Source organism: Zonotrichia albicollis, chromosome 7, assembly GCF_047830755.1.
Source record: "Zonotrichia albicollis isolate bZonAlb1 chromosome 7, bZonAlb1.hap1, whole genome shotgun sequence".
Classification (NCBI taxonomy): Eukaryota; Metazoa; Chordata; class Aves; order Passeriformes; family Passerellidae; genus Zonotrichia; species Zonotrichia albicollis.
The window spans coordinates 21,936,657-21,955,257 of NC_133825.1; the positions used below are offsets into that span (position 1 = coordinate 21,936,657).

At 44.9% G+C, this 18,601-nt stretch overlaps 2 protein-coding genes across 5 annotated transcripts in view; one reads left to right on the forward strand and one right to left on the reverse strand.

The window, feature by feature from the left end:
- Positions 1-325: 325 nt before the first annotated feature.
- CDK1 (cyclin dependent kinase 1) lies at positions 326-15,220 on the reverse strand. Of its 4 annotated transcripts, none has more exons than XM_074544645.1 (8): positions 15,196-15,220; positions 8,475-8,525; positions 6,948-7,104; positions 5,731-5,854; positions 5,191-5,361; positions 4,465-4,628; positions 4,195-4,336; positions 326-1,212 (listed from the first exon to the last, which is right to left on the reverse strand). In XM_074544645.1, exons 2-8 carry the CDS (start codon positions 8,509-8,511, stop codon positions 1,099-1,101), a joined length of 909 nt encoding a protein of 302 aa, XP_074400746.1. In that variant the 5' UTR covers positions 8,512-8,525; positions 15,196-15,220; the 3' UTR covers positions 326-1,098. The 4 variants fall into 4 exon arrangements, with proteins under 4 accessions (XP_074400746.1, XP_074400749.1, XP_074400747.1 ...); XM_074544648.1 differs by lacking the exon at positions 15,196-15,220 and adding an exon at positions 9,322-9,472; XM_074544646.1 differs by lacking the exon at positions 15,196-15,220 and adding an exon at positions 9,089-9,113.
- Positions 15,221-15,664: 444 nt separating this feature from the next.
- The window catches only part of ANK3 (ankyrin 3), a 342,435-nt gene continuing 339,498 nt past the window's right edge, over positions 15,665-18,601 (forward strand). Inside the window, exon 1 of the mRNA XM_074544616.1 lies at positions 15,665-15,920. Within this exon, the coding sequence (XP_074400717.1) occupies positions 15,855-15,920 (66 nt within the window). The 5' untranslated portion in view covers positions 15,665-15,854. The remainder of the gene's footprint in view (positions 15,921-18,601) is intronic.

The window sequence follows — 18,601 nt, forward strand, 5'->3', positions numbered from 1 at the left end:
AAAAGCTAAGTTAACACTTTCAGCTACTCGTGGACACAACAAACATGTGATGAACTGGATGGATGTCATCACCTCCACTGCTTTTAGTGTCCAGTCAGCAGCTATAGAACAAGACTCGCACAAACCTCACTTCTTATAGAGTTCACATCAGTGCTTTCAACACTTGATTTAGAAATCTAAATACTTTCAATACTATTCCCCACTGTGCTGCAAGCCTTGGCCCCAGCCAGCAACAAAAGGAGCAGAACAGTGCCTAAGATGTAAACCCCACCCCTACTGATGTGTCTGAAAGTCAACAATGAAGGTAGGAATTGGAAACTAACACACAATCCAGTATTAGTACACACCTTTAAACTTTATTTGAACTTTTAACAATATTCTCACCTGTTCAATTAAACACCAGGGAGCTTAAAAAAGTCTCTGCTTTAATTATGAAATGTCTGGAGCCATGTGGCTTCTCAGTTTGTGATTACAATTACTAGGAGTTCACAACAGCCAACATCTTGGTAAATTCTTGGGCTTCCAAGACAATAACAAAAACATAGAGCAAGGGAATTATCTCAAATAATGATTTGCAGCTGCCTTGAAAAACTCAAAATCAGTTTGGCCATCCACACTTTTGTAAGTTGCTGTTCTTCAGCATCTCTCAGTGTCCTTTGGCACGTTAATTGCCATGCTCAAGTAAAACTCTTAACTGACACAACACTGAAACAACTCAAACTTGAGAATTTCCTATCATATCAGGAACAACCATTTCGAAGTTTGGGTTAGCACCTCTTTTAGCCAAGTGGCACCTTTCCAGTGCATTCCAAAGAAAACAAGTGTCCTTCTGTAGAGCAGCTGTGGCCTGGAAATAAGTTCAGTCCTTCACTGGGGTTAAAGCTTTATTTATAGAAAGGTGACTGCATTAATTGCAGCAGTATTTGCATTGGATTTGAACTCAGCACTAACAGGTTAATATTTACATTTAGGTAACACTTAAACCAAAACAAACAGAATACAGCCAATCTTAAGAGCAGAAAGACAGACATACAAATGACAGACTGAAGAGTAAAAGTAATCACAGTTATTTCACTCTGGATGATTTAGTCTGAAGGCCTATTTCTTAATCAGATTAGCAGGAAGAGTGGATTTGTCCAAATCATCAAAATATGGATGGTTCAGGGCCATTTTGCCAGAAATCCTTTTTGCGGGATCATAAATTAACATTTTCTGGAAGAAAAAAACAAAACCACATTTATTTCCTCATAAAATGGGAGCTAAAATCATGTTAAATACATAGATATTTCACCATAATATTAATAAATAACTACAAAGACATTTTCCCCCTTTGTTCTGTGCTCTCCTAGTTGGAGAGGTTATTTCCCCTACAAGTCAGTAGCAGTATCTCAGAAGATGAAGAATCCTCTGTTCAAAAACCAAGTACCACATCCACTGAACTAAATCCAGAACCAGGCAACCAAGCAGCAATAATTGTCTCAGCTTCTTACTGTGGGAAATAATTAAGCTTTAGGCTGTTAAAGCCCTAAATGTTTGCAAGGACAAGTAGTCTGACATTTGTTTTGTTGCTGACATTGTGCTGATGTCAAATGGCTTCTGCTCAGGTTGGTGACCTCCCAATTAAATTAAGAGAATGCTCACTCAGTTTCAAAATCCAAATTGGAAAGTAGGTGACAAGCAGGTAGAACTGAAGAAAACAGTTAACACTTAAGTCTCTTTGCAATAAAATACTTCAATTGAATAGCTCAAAGGTGATGAGAGCAAAAAGAGGGAGTGTCACAGTCAAAATAACCTGAGGGTTATTTCTAAAACAGGAGGAAATTTGTATTCCTAGCTCATAGAAGGGGTCAAAACAGGAATGAAGCATTCAGCAGTTTTGTACTAGACCCAAAACAAGCAAAGTTTTTTTATTTCTCCTTACTAAAGGACAGACCATTTCAAATGCATGTGATCAGGATTCCACCAGCTGCCTCTCCCCTCTTTGCACAACAAATCTGTCTTCCAGAACAAAACTTAACCAGGCTTACTCTGCCCAGTATTCTGTCTTGACATTTAATTATCTTTACACTTCATTCTACAGGGAGACTTCCAGGTTGATTTAAACCACTGAATTTGCATTTATGTTCTCTGAACTTCTGCCAAATGCAATGTTGCCTTCTAGATTTAACCTTGCATGCCCAATTTTACCCTGTGGCAGGTTCCCATTACCTACACGTAGAACAGTGTCCTATAGTTAATTCTGATACCAAAAGTTCTCTCAAAATTCACTCAAAGAGGGGAATTTCTCTGAAGAGATGCTGTGACACTGAGACTACAGCACCACAACTGATGGAGCAAGTGAAAGAAATCTGAGCAGTCTGGAACATTAGTTTTCCCTGGCACCTACTGTCCTGATAATTCAAAGCTTTTGAGGACAGCCATCAAGTGCTTTGAAATGCTGGCCATAGAAGTCATTTAGCTTATGAAGGTCTTAAACTCAACACCTCACTCATGCAATTTGAATTACACATTTTTGTGTTAAGACATTTTCAAAGTCAGCTCCTTTACATACATCTGCAAAAGTATATAGAAAAAAAATTAAACATTGAAACATTTTCATTGACAAAGCTGAGCTTGTGCTCTAGAACAAACTATTTAGTTTTGTTGCCTTTAGAGTTATATTATGGGTTTAAAAGGCTTAAAAGTGCTATAGGAAACTTAAAGGGATTCCAGTCAGGGATACCATTGTCACCAGACACTAATAGGAAACTAAAATGTTAACATTGATTAAGGCAGAAGTGTACAAGACTTTAGAGAACTTAATATGCTTTGAGACTAGAATTGTGTGAACACCATAAAGAATTAGTACTTTTTTTAAACTTTATTAGCAGCAGCCCCAACCACTGGTTTCACAGAGTGATGCCCAACCTAAGCTCAGATGAGCCCTTGGCAGGTCCTTTTCATGCAGCTGCTTCAACAAGATTCTCCTGCCTGTTCCTTTCATTTTAGTTTGCAAATACTCAGCAATAATTCTATTTCAAACTGATTTAATAAAGATGCTGTCAGGGGTTGTATCTCTTTAAGACAGCTGTGCTACAAGGTTCAGAGCTATCCAGGACAACTGCATGTTCAACAAATGCTCAGGCTGTCAGCGTGAACTGGGGCTCTGTCCCCCAAGAAAAACTGAGAAATTGTGATCATTTGAGCTTTTTGGGTAAGACTGCTTCATTCAGAGCATTCTGCCATATTACCAATATGGGTGATGAACTGCTCTGTGACTGCTCACAGCCATGAGCCAGGTACACAGCTACTGCTGTGCAAGGGGGTTCTGAAGTGTCAGCTTGCCTTGAGACACAGAGCACCCAACCCACATCCCCATCTGTAGGTCTGCACTGTACAAATGCAGCTTTAGAACAGCTAAGGTACATTATTATACCTCAGGACATGTAAGAGTACACCTAAGATGTGACCTAAATTAGCCCTCAGTGGCAGCACATGAGCTGGAGAGCACTAAATGGAAAAGACTGATTAAGAGCTTGCCAATTAAAAGCCTGGTGTGGTGGTTTAACTGCCTGGCCACAGAACTAAAGGAAACTCACACTAGACACAGAAGACACCAATTAAAAGTTAATACACTACAGGCAAAAATATTTAGCTCCAAATTTAAGGGCAATTGAGACAGACACTACAGACAGACTTGAACTAAGTTTCTTTTCTCAGCTAATCAATACATTCAGCTGTTTCTATCCTTGTTTATTCAGTTAAGACCATCATGAAAGTTTAACCAAGATGAGCCCACCAAGCTTAATTCACATGCTACCACAAAACAAACATTTCCAAGTGGCTCAGCAGTCACACAGCCACATCACAACTGGTGCTGGAAGAAAGGTGACAGCTACTTTATGGGCAGAAGCCTTCACTTAAACCTCTTTGTAAAGACTCATCCTCACTTTCAAGTTATACCTGGCTTATTATTATAAAAAAGCTGAGGCATAATTGCTTCAAGTGAAAAACAGTCTGGTAACTCTTGTGAAAGGAATTAATGTCACACAAGGTGTGAGTTGTACAAGAATGAAGGCTCATGCCACTGCTGATAGCTTGAAGATCTCCACATTTTCCTTCCAGCTATGACTGATGAGTACAGCTTTGTGTATTCTGGAGTATTTCAAACAGCCCACTCAGGTTTCAATCAGCAGTTTAGGACAGACTACTTACAGCCAGCAGATCAAGTCCATCTTTATCCAAGTTTTTGACATGTGTTTCAAGGCTGACAGGCTTCCATTTTGGGAATGTGTTTTTATAGTCTTGCAGGGATTCCACCTCAGGCCATACCTCGTTGTTGGGGGTCCCTAAAGCTCTGTGCAAGCATAAGCAAAATGTTAAGCCATTTAGTCTGAAATCTGTTATGAGCTATTACACTTTTAATTATACACAACTGCTGTGTGGTACCACACAGGTAGCAAGGAAAGGTTCAGCCTTACATACCTGAAGATTCTGAAGATCTGGTCAATCTCTGAATCCCCATGGAAAAGTGGCTTTTTAGTTGCCAGCTCAGCAAATATGGTTCCTATGCTCCAGATATCTACAGGAGTAGAGTAACGAGCAGATCCCAGCAGCACTTCTGGAGACCTGTACCACAGTGTCACTACCTGTGGAACAAGGAAAGGTTAAGTTTGTGCAATCAGCTCCTTTAATTGACTGCAAGATCAATGGTTCATTTGTTATTAAGCAGCATTCACAGCTTTTTGCTAAAAATAGCCAGTACTATAAGTTTAGTGGAAGTGTAGTACTAGTTTCAAACTTCATTTGTAGACAAGCCACCTCCATTGCAGTAGCTTCTACTTCAAGAAAAGCAGCTGCCTGCACAACTCCCCTAAGAGCAGGAATCCTTTGGCACCCAGTCACAAAACCCCTCAAACCTAAGTGCTGGGCAAAGCAAAAATGCCTTTATTACACAGCAAGCAACAAGTTTGAGTCCATCTGACTCACTTTGAGTGGGATTTATAAAATGTTTTGGAACCTTAGCGTGAAACCACAGTCAAAGAACTGGAAAATTGTTTTGGAAAACAAAACATAACTTTTTCATAGTTTTGCTAGCTTATGGCTTGAAAAAACCTGAGAACACTGTTTCTTTTTAGCTGTTTCAGAATGAGTTCTTAGCAGGAAGCAAGTACACACTATCCAAACCACCAGAGGTATGTCCCAACTCACTTCATGTGTGTAGACCCGCACTGGGATTCCAAAGGCTCGGGCCAATCCAAAGTCTGCCAGTTTAATCACTCCCTTGTCATCTATCAGGAGGTTCTGAGGTTTCAAGTCCCTGTGCAGAACTCTTCTTGAGTGGCAGAAGACAATGCCTTGCAGAATTTGGTACAGATAACTCTAGAAAGGATGAGGTGGCAGGAAAGAAAGAAAGGAGTTACCTTTAGTACATGTCAGTGTCCTGCAACAAAAAGGTTCCCACAGCAGCAGGAAATGGAGATCCAAAGCACTGCAGATACTGAGTTAATAGCAATCAAAAAGCTACACAAATTAATTCTGAAGATTAGTTTAAGGCAGTTTAATCTCAGTAATTAAAAGATTTTCAAGTGGCATTTAAAAGCAAAACTCACATTCATCTTATTATCTACTGTTACTTATTTAACCTTTCATTTCTCCTCAAGGAGTTAATTATACTGAAAGTAAGAGCTGCTTATGGTTTAGTAGGTCATCATTAAATTCCCTCTTAGGTTAAGAAATTGTCCTCATTACCTTGACACGTGAACGCTCCAGATACTGGCCAGATGGAATACTATCCAAATATTTCTTGAGATCCATGGAAAGGAATTCAAAGACAAGGTACAGTCTTGAATCCTGCATGAGAACATCCTGAAGACTAAAAATTGAGTATACAATTACTTCCACTGCAAAATACATGAACTCCCATTTCCTTTCTCAACAGGGATACAAGCTGATATTTCCACATTTCTATTGTGGAAGTCTTAAAATCTTCAAACAACACTTATAACTTGAGTTATAGTGTCACCTGGATAATCAAGTATATCTGAAATAGTGTCAAACTAAGATAAGTCCATGAGGTTCCTCTTAAACTTACGTGCTCTCAAATCAGACACAGGAGTGTGAAGAAAAAATACTTTTGCCATTAAAAAGCCCCACCTGTGGGTGTTGGTGCCTAGCTTCTCTTTGAGGCTGGCCTGGCACAGCAGAGCCTGAATTACTGGGAACTTAAGGGAATATTTAATGGGAGGGCAACAGACACAGCAGGATTTACACACAATCTTAAATCTCCTTCATCCTTATTGGAGTGTAAGGGTTCCTAAACCCAAACATGCACACATTGAGACACTACCTGGCTGGAACCTGGCCAGTTTTAAAGCACATTAAAAATCAAGTATTTTGCTGCATCAAAGATCAAGCAAATGTGTTGTGGGAAGACAATGGCTGCAATCATTTTTGCATGTCAGACAGTCACTGATGGAAGTTTCACCCATAGCTCAGGTGTGCCAGCTATGACATCATCAAAACACATCTAAATTCCTGCTACAGAACAGCGGGGAGAACATCACAACACTTGAGTGAAAACAGTATTCCAAGGTGGTAAATAAACTCCTGAGTCTGCCTTAAGTAACAGCTACAGCCAGTTTAATGAGGTATGCTGCCTCCATTCTCACAATATTCCCACAATAACATTCTTTTCTCTGAAAAGAATTTACATAAATTTGTAAATTACAAAAAGTAGTAAGATTCCTAGAACAAAAAGAGGCAGCATGAGGAAGGCTTAATTAGAAAACGGGAATAAATATGGAGTTTAAAATATTTGCTGCAAAGCAGATACTGTATTAAGCAGAGAGGTTCTCACCTCACTAGAGGAGTGCAAAGTAAAAATCATTTAAGAAAAATAAGTTATGATCTGATGGGAGCTAGTGCCCTTCCACCAAGAGTTTAGCTAAATAGCAGTATATGCATACCAGACTATATTGGGATGATTCAGCTCTTTTAATAAAGAAATTTCTCGGATAGCAGTGCTTGGAACACCTTCCTCCTCACTTTCTAGGCGTATTTTCTTCATTGCAACCACCTGGCCTGTGGTTTTGTGACGACCTTTATACACAACACCATAGGTACCTGAACAAAAAGACAGTGAAACAAATATAGAAGTACCAGCTTCAGGTACAAATAAGTTATGGCAAACAGGAGCTGCTAACATAGGTAAAATCCTTACAAATGCAGTATTTGCTTAGATTACAGAGTACTACTTAGCTGTAGAGTTAAACTGAGCAATATTTTTGTTTGTTTAAAGAATGCCACCCATGAAGTGTAGCATTTGTTAGAACAGGTACTTAGAAGCCTAAGTGTGAAAGGTGAATATTTGGAAGATGTAGCTATAAAATCAGGTGCTATTCCAGTTTCAAGCTGATTAACTTTCAGGCAAGACCATTAGAAAGGATTATGATTTTGCCATTGATACATCATATTAAAATGCTAAAGGTTTAGCTGCAAACAGAAGTAGTGCTCCTTCTGCAGTCTGAGATCCAGCCACCCATGGGTGTGAGCTGCAGAAATACCTCTGGCTCAATGCTCAGTGCAGCAGAGAGCCTAGTGCTGTGGGTCTCAGCAGAAGCTGAAATTGGAGCCAAGAGCAAATCTCAAATCAATCCATCTTAATTATCAGTGCTCACAGAAGTAGAACCCTCAAACCAAGACACCATAAGCCTTCATGAAGCATTAATCCCTCACATGAAGCCCAAACTAGTTTATTTCAGAAAGATGCAGGCACAAGGCTTTGGTTACAAAGCCTTGTTACAAGATCCAAACACACCTTTTGCTATTGCCTCAGAGTGGGCAATCTCAGAGCAATGTACTTCAAACTTTCAATTTATAAAAAACAGAATTCTACAGTGATCACAGACTGGATTTCCAATAACAGGGGGTTGTGACCAACACCTGCATTGAAGCCATCTTCTTAGTGCCTCGACGTGAAGTAATTGCTAAAAAATCACTTCTCCACAGAGCTTTGCTATCTTGCTTTCCTGTGACACCTGCCCTGCCTGTATATAATCAGAGCAGAACAATCCAGAAAACACTACTCCCTACCAGCAGCTCCAAGGAAAACGACATTGCACAACCTCAGGGGCAACTGGTAAGTTTATATTCAGAGAAATGGGGGAGCTTCCTAAGCTGTAAGCTGCTTTCAGGACTCAGAAAATATTTTTTCTTCCATTTGGAAAAATGTTACAGCATTATCCATAAAATGAAGGCAGACACCTTCAATGCTGGTCAGTTGTTTTTAAAAAGACCATGTCACTTTCAAAAAAAGGGGCAGGCTGAAAGTTTTTACAGAAATACCTAACTACCACAGTAATTAAGGCACAGGCTTATTTAGCCACTTGGTGAATCTCAGCGTTTCCTGTAACAGGCAGAGTGCACAGATCTTCTGGGATGCTTTATAGCTCAAAATGTGGAGCATTTAAAAGCTCACTGTTCCCCATACTTACCTTCCCCAATCTTCTCTATTTTCGTGTAATCGTCCATTGTTGTGGTTATCCCTGAAACGGACAGGAAAAAAGAAACAAAAAATGAGAGTGAACAGTTGCTGTCCTGAACACAGACAAGTCACTGAACCTGTGCCAAGTCTTTAGAAGCGAGTAGTGCCTCACGTAATTAAGATGTAATGTGAAACACTTACTGTTCTCATCAACAGGGCCACTGAACATATTTATTCCGAATTCCAGCTAGGAAAACTACAAGGTACGAAAGGGCAATGACATCCAAGCAGAAAAAAAAAAATTTAAAAATCTTCGAAGAAAACTCTTCCAGGGGACTGAAAAACGTGCACCCTACTCATAATTTTTACCTAACTACTCGCTTAAGAGGAACGAGCTAGAAACGGATAAAAAAGTTAGCTAGAAACAGACAGGAATGCTCCTATGTAAAACTGCGGAACCGGGTGTGAGCCACGCCAGGGGACACGGGCCCAGGGTGTCACAGCACGGCGGGAGGCGACAGCCGGGACCGGCACTCCGCACCTCCCCCGCTGCTCCGGACCGACACGGACACCGAGTCACCTCCGGCTCCGGGGGGTCACGGACACCGGGCAGAGCCCGGTTACCTCCGGCTCCGTGCGGCTGCTGGCTCCGGGCAGGCCGCGCTCGGCGCAGCCCAGCCCCCGTCGCGCTCCCGCCGCCCCGAGGCGCTGCCCCGCTCCCTGGCCGTCTCTCCGGGGCGCTCACCGCCGCGCACCGGGCCGGGTCGGGCCGGGGAGCGGGACCCCGCGCGGGCTCGGGAGCGCGCATCCCTCCGCCCCGGCCGCCCGCGCCAACGGCCCCGCCGCGCGCCCCTCACCTGCGGAGCCACCGCGCGCGCGCGCCGCACGAGCCGCCGCCGCCGCTCAGGCACGTCCTCAGCACCGCGCGGAGTAGGGGCGGGGCCGCCGCGCATTCGAACCGTCCGCCTGCTGCGCTCCGCCAATGGCGCCGCGCCGGGCCCGTTCAAAGCGGCCAATCAGCGCGCTCCGCGCCAAAGCGAGGCCCAAAGGGCGGCTTTCGGCTCCGCCAGGGGAGGGAGGGGGAAATAGAGAAATGCTGCGCGGGCGGGCGCGGCAAGCTAAGGGTGCACCAGACGTCTCCTTGGTTTGCCATCACCGCGAGTGGAGGCAGTCTGGCAGGGCGGGTGGGTCGTTCCGCGTAGCCCTCAGCCGGTAACACGGGGGCGCTGGGACGGCGCCGCTGGGCGGATTGGGCACGATCCCAGAGGCACGGAACGGCTCAGGCTGCAAGGGTCACCCGGTCCCACCTCTGTGCTCATGCAGTGCCGTTCCAGCGCACATGGCACAGGATCATGTCCAGACGGTTCTGGGATATCTCCAGCGAGTAAGAATCCACGTCCTCTGTGGGCAGTCTGTCCCAGAGCTCGCTCACCTCACAGGTAGAGTTCTGCCTTGTGGAACTCCTGGGCATTAATTCCCGACCATTGCTCTGGTGCCATTGCTGGTCCCAGGGAGCAGCGCCTGGTCCCTGCTCTGAGCCCTCCCTGCAGTCAGGGACGGTGTCCCCTCTTGGGGACCCACAGGGACGATGTTCCCTCTCTCCAGGCTGAACAGTCCCAGCTCCTTCAGCCTTTCCTCCTCAGAGAGATGCTCCAGTGCTTGATCAACTTTCTATCTCTTCACTGGACCTTGGGTACTACTGGGATAACCCTTTGGGCTGCTAGCATGGTCTGGGGAGTATAATCGTATTTGGACCAGGCTGGGCGTTGGCTGCAGCATCTCCTTTTAATCAAATCTGTAAGATTTGGATGCTGCAGCTTCTCCTTTTAATCAAGTCTGTTAGATTTGGATGCCATGGCCAGCCAGAGCATAAATTCATTATTTCTGGCTGCATGGGCGCTGATCTGGGCAGAGCTGCTATGGCCTTGGGAGCTGTTTTTAAGGCATATACCTTAATGAGAGGTCATTGGGTAACTTAATTCCGCAGAAGCTGGGATGTGTGTCTGAAGGAAATTAAAGTTCTGCATGCCTCCTCCCAGATTAAGAAAGATTAGTTGCTGTGCTATCCCAGCTTCTGAAAGAAAGGTTGGGAATGAAATTAGAGAGGCACCTGTGGGCCCTGCTCAGCAAGCACTCTGCCAGCTGCAGCCTTCCTCCACTGGTACCCAGGAAATGTTTGCTCCGCAAAACATTACAGTACACCAGTTAACAAAAAAATACTGGGATAATAGTACTCCAAACAAATTTTGTTACTGAGAAACTGAAATGCTAAATAAATTAACAAAGTCATGTGTTTCTAGTTTTACAAGTCTTTCCCCTGCAGGACAGCGCCGCTGTGGATCTGTGGTGCTGCTGACCCACTCTAGCACCAATTGTCATCAGCACTGGCAGTCCTGGACCAACAGCTCCTGTGGAAACCTGCAGGGGTGAGACACAGGCACCACTTCACACTGCTGATGTTACCGCCTTTTGTAATTACTTCGCTGCACTGGTTTACAACATTCTTGAAGGATGGCTTTGCTGCTTGTCTGAAACGTAAGCAGGGCAGGGTGCTGCGATCAAAAACATGCGGCTTCTCCCTTAAAGCATTTCTTTGGGATGGTGATTCCAGGAGGCAGGGCAGTTTATGGTGCACTTCCTTCTTCTCATCCATGCCCCATGGCAAAGGCAGAGGCAGCCCGTCCAACTCCTCCCCCTGAGCGTGTTTCAGGGGTAAAGCCCCTCCACTTTCCCCTCCCTCCTGGGGATTTTTTGCAGCATATGGTGCATGTGCTTGTGGGTTTCTGTTTACTTTGAATCCTGTATTATCACCACTTGCTGGGAATTTACCTGCCTAGAACAAGGCTTTTGTATATCTGGGAAATTCCATACAGGAACGTGACTTGTGCAGTCTTGTGCAACTCATAGGAGAAGAGCTTGACATGCTCTGCCCTGCACAGTGACAGAGAATTTGTACCTGGTGTAACAAGTCCAAAGCAGCCAGGACAATGTGGGCACAGCAGTCCTATAGATCAGCTGTACAGCTCAGACACAGTGTGGGACACATCCCTCTGGCCTGGACCTGCAGCTCTGGGGAGTTGTTTTCTATTGCCAGCACTATCAACATGCTCTGCACCTCTGGGGGAGTTGTTTTCTACTGCCAGCACAGGGCTGGAGCTACTGCTGCTGGACCAGTCCCTGCCTAGGGACCTTAGGTAGATTGCCAAAGTCCAACTTTCCCTTTAGAGGAAAAGAAAACATTTCTTGCATTACCCAGACATATGGTAACCCTAGTTAATTTACAGGCATTGGTGGTGGTATCATAATCATTCAGTACTATAAATTGTTCTAAGTTATATTAAAATTTATAGAGATTATCCCTCTCCTTTTTGACTGGATAGTGCTTATCTGGGTTGATCATTGCTTTGGACATAGCAGGAGATAATGATGCTGCTTGAGACAAGCCATTCAAGTACATTTGCAGTGACTTCTGAGTTTGAAGGGATTGACTGTTCTGCTTGAGGGAACAGCAGCAGTGAGCCCGCTGACAACTGAGTCACAGATGTGGGTGCATGTGGGAATCCCCAGGACTGCTGCTCCCCTTTACAGCAAAACACAGTGAAATGCAGAACTGAGGGAAAACTCCAAGGCAAACAGCAAAGGAATCTCGACAACACAATGTTAATTGCACTTTATTTATACAAATGACCAGGGGGCACATCTATTAAAACCTCTTTGGCATCCCAGACTTGCCTTTGCCTGACCTGCAGCGCTGTTTGTGCAAGGCACACGGGATCAGACGACAATGCCAGGCTGGGATTATGGCATTACAGCTGTATTCATGGCTGAGAACCCAGTGTAATGCTCTGAACAACTCCTTTTCTGCTGACTACAGGGCAGCTGCAAAAGTCAATATCCTCTTGTCTTTCATATATTAATCATATTCCCCTCAGCAATAACTTCACTGTAAGGAAGAGAAAAAGTGTGTTCTGTCTTTTACATAAGGATGGGACTGAAAAGGTCAACTGGTTGGTGAATACTAATGAGAGTGTCTAAAATAGGTTGTGTTCACTGTGCTCGAAAGCAGATAAGTACAAACATTGATTGGCTCCTTTTAACATTTATTTAAACTCAAAGATTATTTTGTTAAGATGAAAAATGCAAAAGTACAGTAGGAGAGATGTGCTACCACTTAGGAATGCAAGGTAATATTAGAGGGATAGTATCTCTGATGTATATCTCAGATGATACATTTAACCTGTTAAATCTCTTGTTATGCAGGACAGTTCCCACTATCATGAAACATGGACAACTTCTCTGCTGCTCTCCTGCTGCATTAGCATTTTGATAGGATGCCAGAAAACAAAAAGCTCCTGAGAACTGTTTAAAAATAAAACAAAAGGATGGAAGCTGCTTAGAAAAAATAATTAAAATGTCAGTGTCTCCTTACAGCATTAATATAAATATTTTAAATGCACTTAAAGTACTTGAATTTAGGTTAAAATTATTTTAAAGTTTTTATTTTTGTAACATGCACTAAATCACTTTACCTGAAAATCTCAAATATTTATATGATTGCAATAACGAAAATATCATAAACCATCTGTTCATTTCAAATAAAAAGATATTGTAAATAGAAGAACTGCTTATTCATGGTCACTGGTTTTTCATGGGTTGGTACCTTCTTGGAGGAAAACTCAGCTGAAAATCAGGGAAAGTTTTACAGTGAACATCGCCGTACACAAAATCTTCCCCCAGCTCTGCTTTGCCAGACTCCTTTCCCACAACAGGGAATGCTCCACTGTTACTGTGGATCTTCCTTCATCATGGGACACACAGCTGGTTTTATAAAAAAACCTTTAGAGAAATACCTACAGATATCCAGCCTGGATTTTATTTTAGTAATTGTAATTAAATGAGAAAGGTGATCAGCATACATGTATCATACCTGGGGGCAAAAAACCAAACAAACAGTGGTTTTTGTTTCTTTGGAGCATCTGGGCAAACAACCAGGCTCCACCAAAGTCTTTGGCAAAATTCCCATTAACTTCACTCTTGGCTCCAGGTCAGATGGCTGGTTCCTGATTTTAGTTTTTGCATTTTACTTAGCTTACAATTCAAGGAATAAAATGGTAGAACCCAATAAACTGCTTTTAAACTTCTGTTTGGGTGCCTGAGAGCAGGGGAGGTGCAGTCGAGGTGACATGTGGAGCTCCCTCAGCCTGGATGCGCAGGCAAGCAGTGCTGCTGGCTGGAAGGGGCTGGTTTGGAGCTGGCTGTGGAGGGCTGGGTAGCAGCACATCCCTGCAGGGAACAGGGCACAAACCCAGCCCTGGATACAGCACATCCCTGCAGGGAACAGGGCACAAACCCCATTCCCCCAGGCTGTGCCCAAGCCTTAGGCCCTGTCTTTGGCAGCAGTGTAACTCAATCAGCAACATTCCTCACTTGGAGAGAGTTCCATTAAAAATCTCTCTCCTGTAATGGCTGTTTCATTTCAACACGTAATACTCCTTTTATCCAACTTACCTCAGGTTTTAGCTGTTTATCCTTTTTCATCTTACAACAGCCACCCACTACTGTGCTTGATCAGATCAAATGCACGGCAACAGCACATTTAAATTCCAAACCTCTGTCAGGGAAGCCTGACCTGAAACCTCTCCTGAAGTAAGGGAAGTCAACTTTTCTTTCCCTCCAGGTATCATTCCTGCTGCCAAAAAAAAAAAGCTGTACTCTTCCAGGTGGGAGTGTAGGTGAGACAAGTGAGGTTTATAAGCCTGTGGATATACAATATGGATTTACATGTATACACCACACTTGACTTTGACTTTGTTTAAATATTCCTCCTCCTAGCAATTGTAAGAGTGTCTTAAAAACCGCTTTTCACTTCAAGGAAACCTTTTCTTTTTTTCCCCTAAGGGTGATATTTTCTTTCTCAATCTGCAAATCCCACTTAAGTCTCTCTACCTGTCCTTCCCAAGGAGCCAAGGAAGATGGTGTGTAGTGATGCACAAAAACAATGTGTGACCCAGGCACAGAACTGCTAATTGCCACTGCCCATCAGTGGTCGTGACCAGCCTTGCATCACACTTGCTTTTAGCCAACAGGGAGCTTGTGATCCTTTTCTCCCATCTCCTCTGGCTCCCCGTTCTCCAAGCGGGCTGAGGAAATCAGTCACATCCAAAACATCCAAACAAGAGGGATAAAAACATTCTGGGGAATTACCATCTCCATCTCCACAAGACATTGGCTTGTGAGACACAGCCAAAGTCTTTGGTTAAATATTTTTATTTGGCTCTGTATACAAACAAAAAACTTTACAGGAGAGAGGGAGTTACAAGCAATTAGTTACACAGTATCCAAAGATGTATAAACACCTCTAGTCAGTTTATGCAGCTGGGTATGTGTTTAGTAAATTGCACCTACAGCACTAAGGCCCTCGGTAGGACAACTAACTAGATTAAACTGTTATCACCAATATTTCTAGGTAAATTAGTGCTTAATAGCATTTGTTATGTTTCACCATTACAAATGGTTTCTAATTAAAACCGAAAAAGGGGTTGATGCACCAGGACAGACTTGTGAGAAGTAACGATAAGATAAAGAAATTTAAGTCAAAATTGCTTTAACAATACTCTCAAAATTTTGTGCTGTGATAAAACACGTTTTATTGAGATGGATTAAAACATTTTTTAAACTGAGAAAAAACACAAGCAGAACTAACTGCTGGTTTGGTCACCGCGGGATCTCACCTGTGAGGTTTGCAGAGCCCTCATCTTGGCCCGAGCGAGAAGGGAACACCGGGACTGACTCCCGAGGCTGGAGCGCGTTGTGCGGGAGTATCAGCGCATCGCCATCCGCAGGTGCAGCTCCCCGCGGCCATCCCCCCTGCCGCTCGTGTGCGGGCGGTTTCGCATTTGCATTGCAGCGAGCGCAGCACACCTGTGGCACTGCCGATGGGACGGGGCTCATCAGCGCCCAGCGCGAGGATCTGGTTGGCTCTGCACTTTTGTTTAACAAACTTCAGCTGAGCGTTCCCCTCCACCCTTCACGGAGCGGGCACTCCGCGGGCAGAGCAGAGCACCGTGTCCAGGTGAGCCGCGGGGGCTGGGGGAGCTTTCCGGCCCTCCGGAGCCCCCGGCAGCGGCCGCTCTCCCGCTTTTCCAGCGGGGCGGACTTCGGGGCGCTACCCCCGCCCTGTGGCACCTCCGGCGCGGCCGGCCCAGGCACGGGGCGGGCGGGGCGGCGGCGGTGCGGGTCCCGGAGCCAGCGCGCCCGCCCCCGTGCCCTGCCCGCCGCGGGAGGAGAGCGCGGCGGGCCCGGCCCCACCTGCGGGGGCGGCGGCGCGGGCAGGACGGCCCGGCGCTGGGGTGAGCCCGGGACGGCCGGGCGAGGTGAGGAGCGCTGCAACATGGCCTCCTCCTCCTCCTCCTGCTCCTTCCCCTCGCGTTCGGCGGCACGGGGCGGCGGGGACCAGGTGAGCGCGTAGCCCTCGGGCGGGGAGAGGCGGGCGCGGGACCGGCGGCTCTTTCTGCTTTTCCTTCTTTTCCCTCCCTCCTTCTCCTCCTCCTCCCTTCTCTCGTGGGCGCTGCGGGTCAGCGCGGGGTGAGCGGCGGTCGGGCGGGAGGGGAGCGGCTGTGCCGCCCGTCTGTCCGCCCAGGTGCGAGGCTGCAGCGGGGAGCGCCTGACCCGGCCCCGCCGGGAGGCCCGCACGGTTCTGCCCTGCCGGGGCCAGCGGTGGCCAAACCCCTCCCAAAACAACACACGACCCCCCGCGTTAATGCCCCGCTCTGCTGGGAATGTGGCGTTTTGGGGCGCAGGTGTGTTGCGTGTGCTTTGAGTGTCTGCCTTGCTTGTGTTTCACACCGCTGTGGTGAGGCAGCGATGTGCTTGCGGGGCGGGGGCTGAAAAGCCACCCAGGTAAGGGCTGGAGGCTCCCACATCCTTACTCGTGCGGTGTGCGCGTCGCTGTGGGGCCGGCGAGGGGACACCCACCGCAAGCCACCTTGCTGCGGGGCAGGTGGAGAGAAGATGCTGGTGAAGGCTTTATTTCTCCATGGCCCCAGCGGCCACAGGAATTGTTTTTCTCCCTCTTCCCTCCTCCGCAGCCGTCGGAGCGGGGCCGCAGGGTCAGGTGAAGGAGCTTTGCTGCTGTGTGTGTCTGCCCCAGGTATTCGATGTGGTCACTCTCTGTTTATTGCTCTCACCAATGCTGCCTTGTGTGGTGAGTGAGTGCACTCGTCCCACGTTCTTCCTACTGAACACTAATGGCTTAATCCATTTTAACTGTGAAGATTTGTGTTCTCAGGGCAAAGAAAGAGTATATTTTGGCTTATTACTGGCAAAATGACACTTCTACTAGAAGTAAGTCTAGGGAAAAGGGTTTGGGAAAGTATGATAACTGAATTATCTCTCACCCACCCCACCCCCCTTATTTTTTTTTTTTTTTTTGGGCTGTATGCCCAGAACTCCTGAAACTAAAACTGAAAACTTTCAAGATTGAAGGTATAATTAATCAAGGCTGAATAAGCTTTATTCTTTGTGGCTTGTTTTTTTTTTTTTCTTCCCTGAAGTTGGTATCTTTTGAATCATTAAACTTTCCTGCTTTTAACACTGCTTTTGCTACTACTTGAAACACTTAACTGGACACACAAGATGGAATATTATCTGTTTTACTGTAGATTGTTATGGTTTCTCATGTTTCTCCCTCAAATCTGTGTGCTGTTCGTGCTTTGAAACGGAATGTAAATTAACACCCCAGGAGGACTGATCAGCTGGAAATAAGTCACTGCTCTGGCAGTCAGGCCCTCTAAGTTCTGGTTGGGCAAGATGCTGTTCCCCCTGCCCAGCACCTCTCTCTTCTTTTTGTGAGCCCTGTGTTTTGAAGGAGAGTTCCCTGAACAAACAGACAGTGCATCTTACTGTGCTGTCAGAGCCCCAGGCATTTCTGCCTCTCTTTCATCAATTGTCTCAAGGATAAAGAAAGAAAATAAAACCTTGTGTGTTCACCAAACAGGTAGCTTAACAACTTATTCACTGAAAGGTTTGTAACTTAGGCTGGGCTGGAAGTGTTGAGTTGTTTAAGAAGGTGGTGACTGTTCTCAGTCTCCAAATTGTGTGTGTTACCATTTTGGGCTTGGAATAACCTCAGGATCAGTAGAGACTCAGCTTTGTCCTCTGACCCTTCAGTCCCTCAGAGGCAGCAGATTTCCCCTTGGTTTGAGAAGACTCTTAGGCTCTAAACTTTGAGGGTGTCTGTTTGTGTGGTGGGTATTTCAGATGCTCAGATCTTAAGACAGTGTTAGGGCTCCGTGTTGGAGATGTGAACATGCTTTGACACAGTCAGTGCTTCTTAAAGAGTTCCTTACAGAAATATTTCTGCCACCATTAACCTGTCTCTCATTTCTCTGGGAATTGACCAATGCATGATTTTTGTTCCAAATGATACTGTACTATATCATGTGTTGTTGCTCTGTTGATGCCTGCCAGAGGATGAGGTTGGGGATTTCCACTATTGAAAACCTGTCACCTTTCCCATCTTTTCTAGATCCTAATTTATTGCTCATGTTCTTTTTGGAGATAATGAGATATGTCTGTTATAATGCACTGATTTACAAAATTATGTGAATAATTATACATGGCTAAATATTTTCCTTTTTTTAAAAAAAAAAACCCACGAAGTTAGTTTTTCCTAAGACAACTTCCAGGCTTTGCAGAGCTAAAATTGTTTATGGCATAAAAAAAAATTGTTATTCAAGGCTGTTTATATCCTGCAGTACTTTGCTTTTGATTATTCGGATGGCCCTTTGGTGTTTATTTCACTTCAGTATTTTCTAACTTGTCTTGTTCAGAAGCTTGTGTTTCTAAAACGTGACAGGAAGACTAGAATGTACTTTGTTGTTGGAGTTAGTTTTGTTAGTTTCTTGTTTTAGTTCTTTTGTTTTGACAGCTCTTGGCCTCAGCACCGTGGGCACTCCTCAAGTCAATGCCTAGAAGTTAATTATGCTTGTAGGTCACCTAGAGTGCTGTGCTTTGTTCCAAAGTGTTTCTATTTGGTATATTTAAGGTGCTGAAAATCTGGGGATTGTCTAGGGCTTGAAAGAGATCTTTGAACTTCAGCAATGAAAAACTTTTATGCTTTTTGCCACTTAGCTTAAA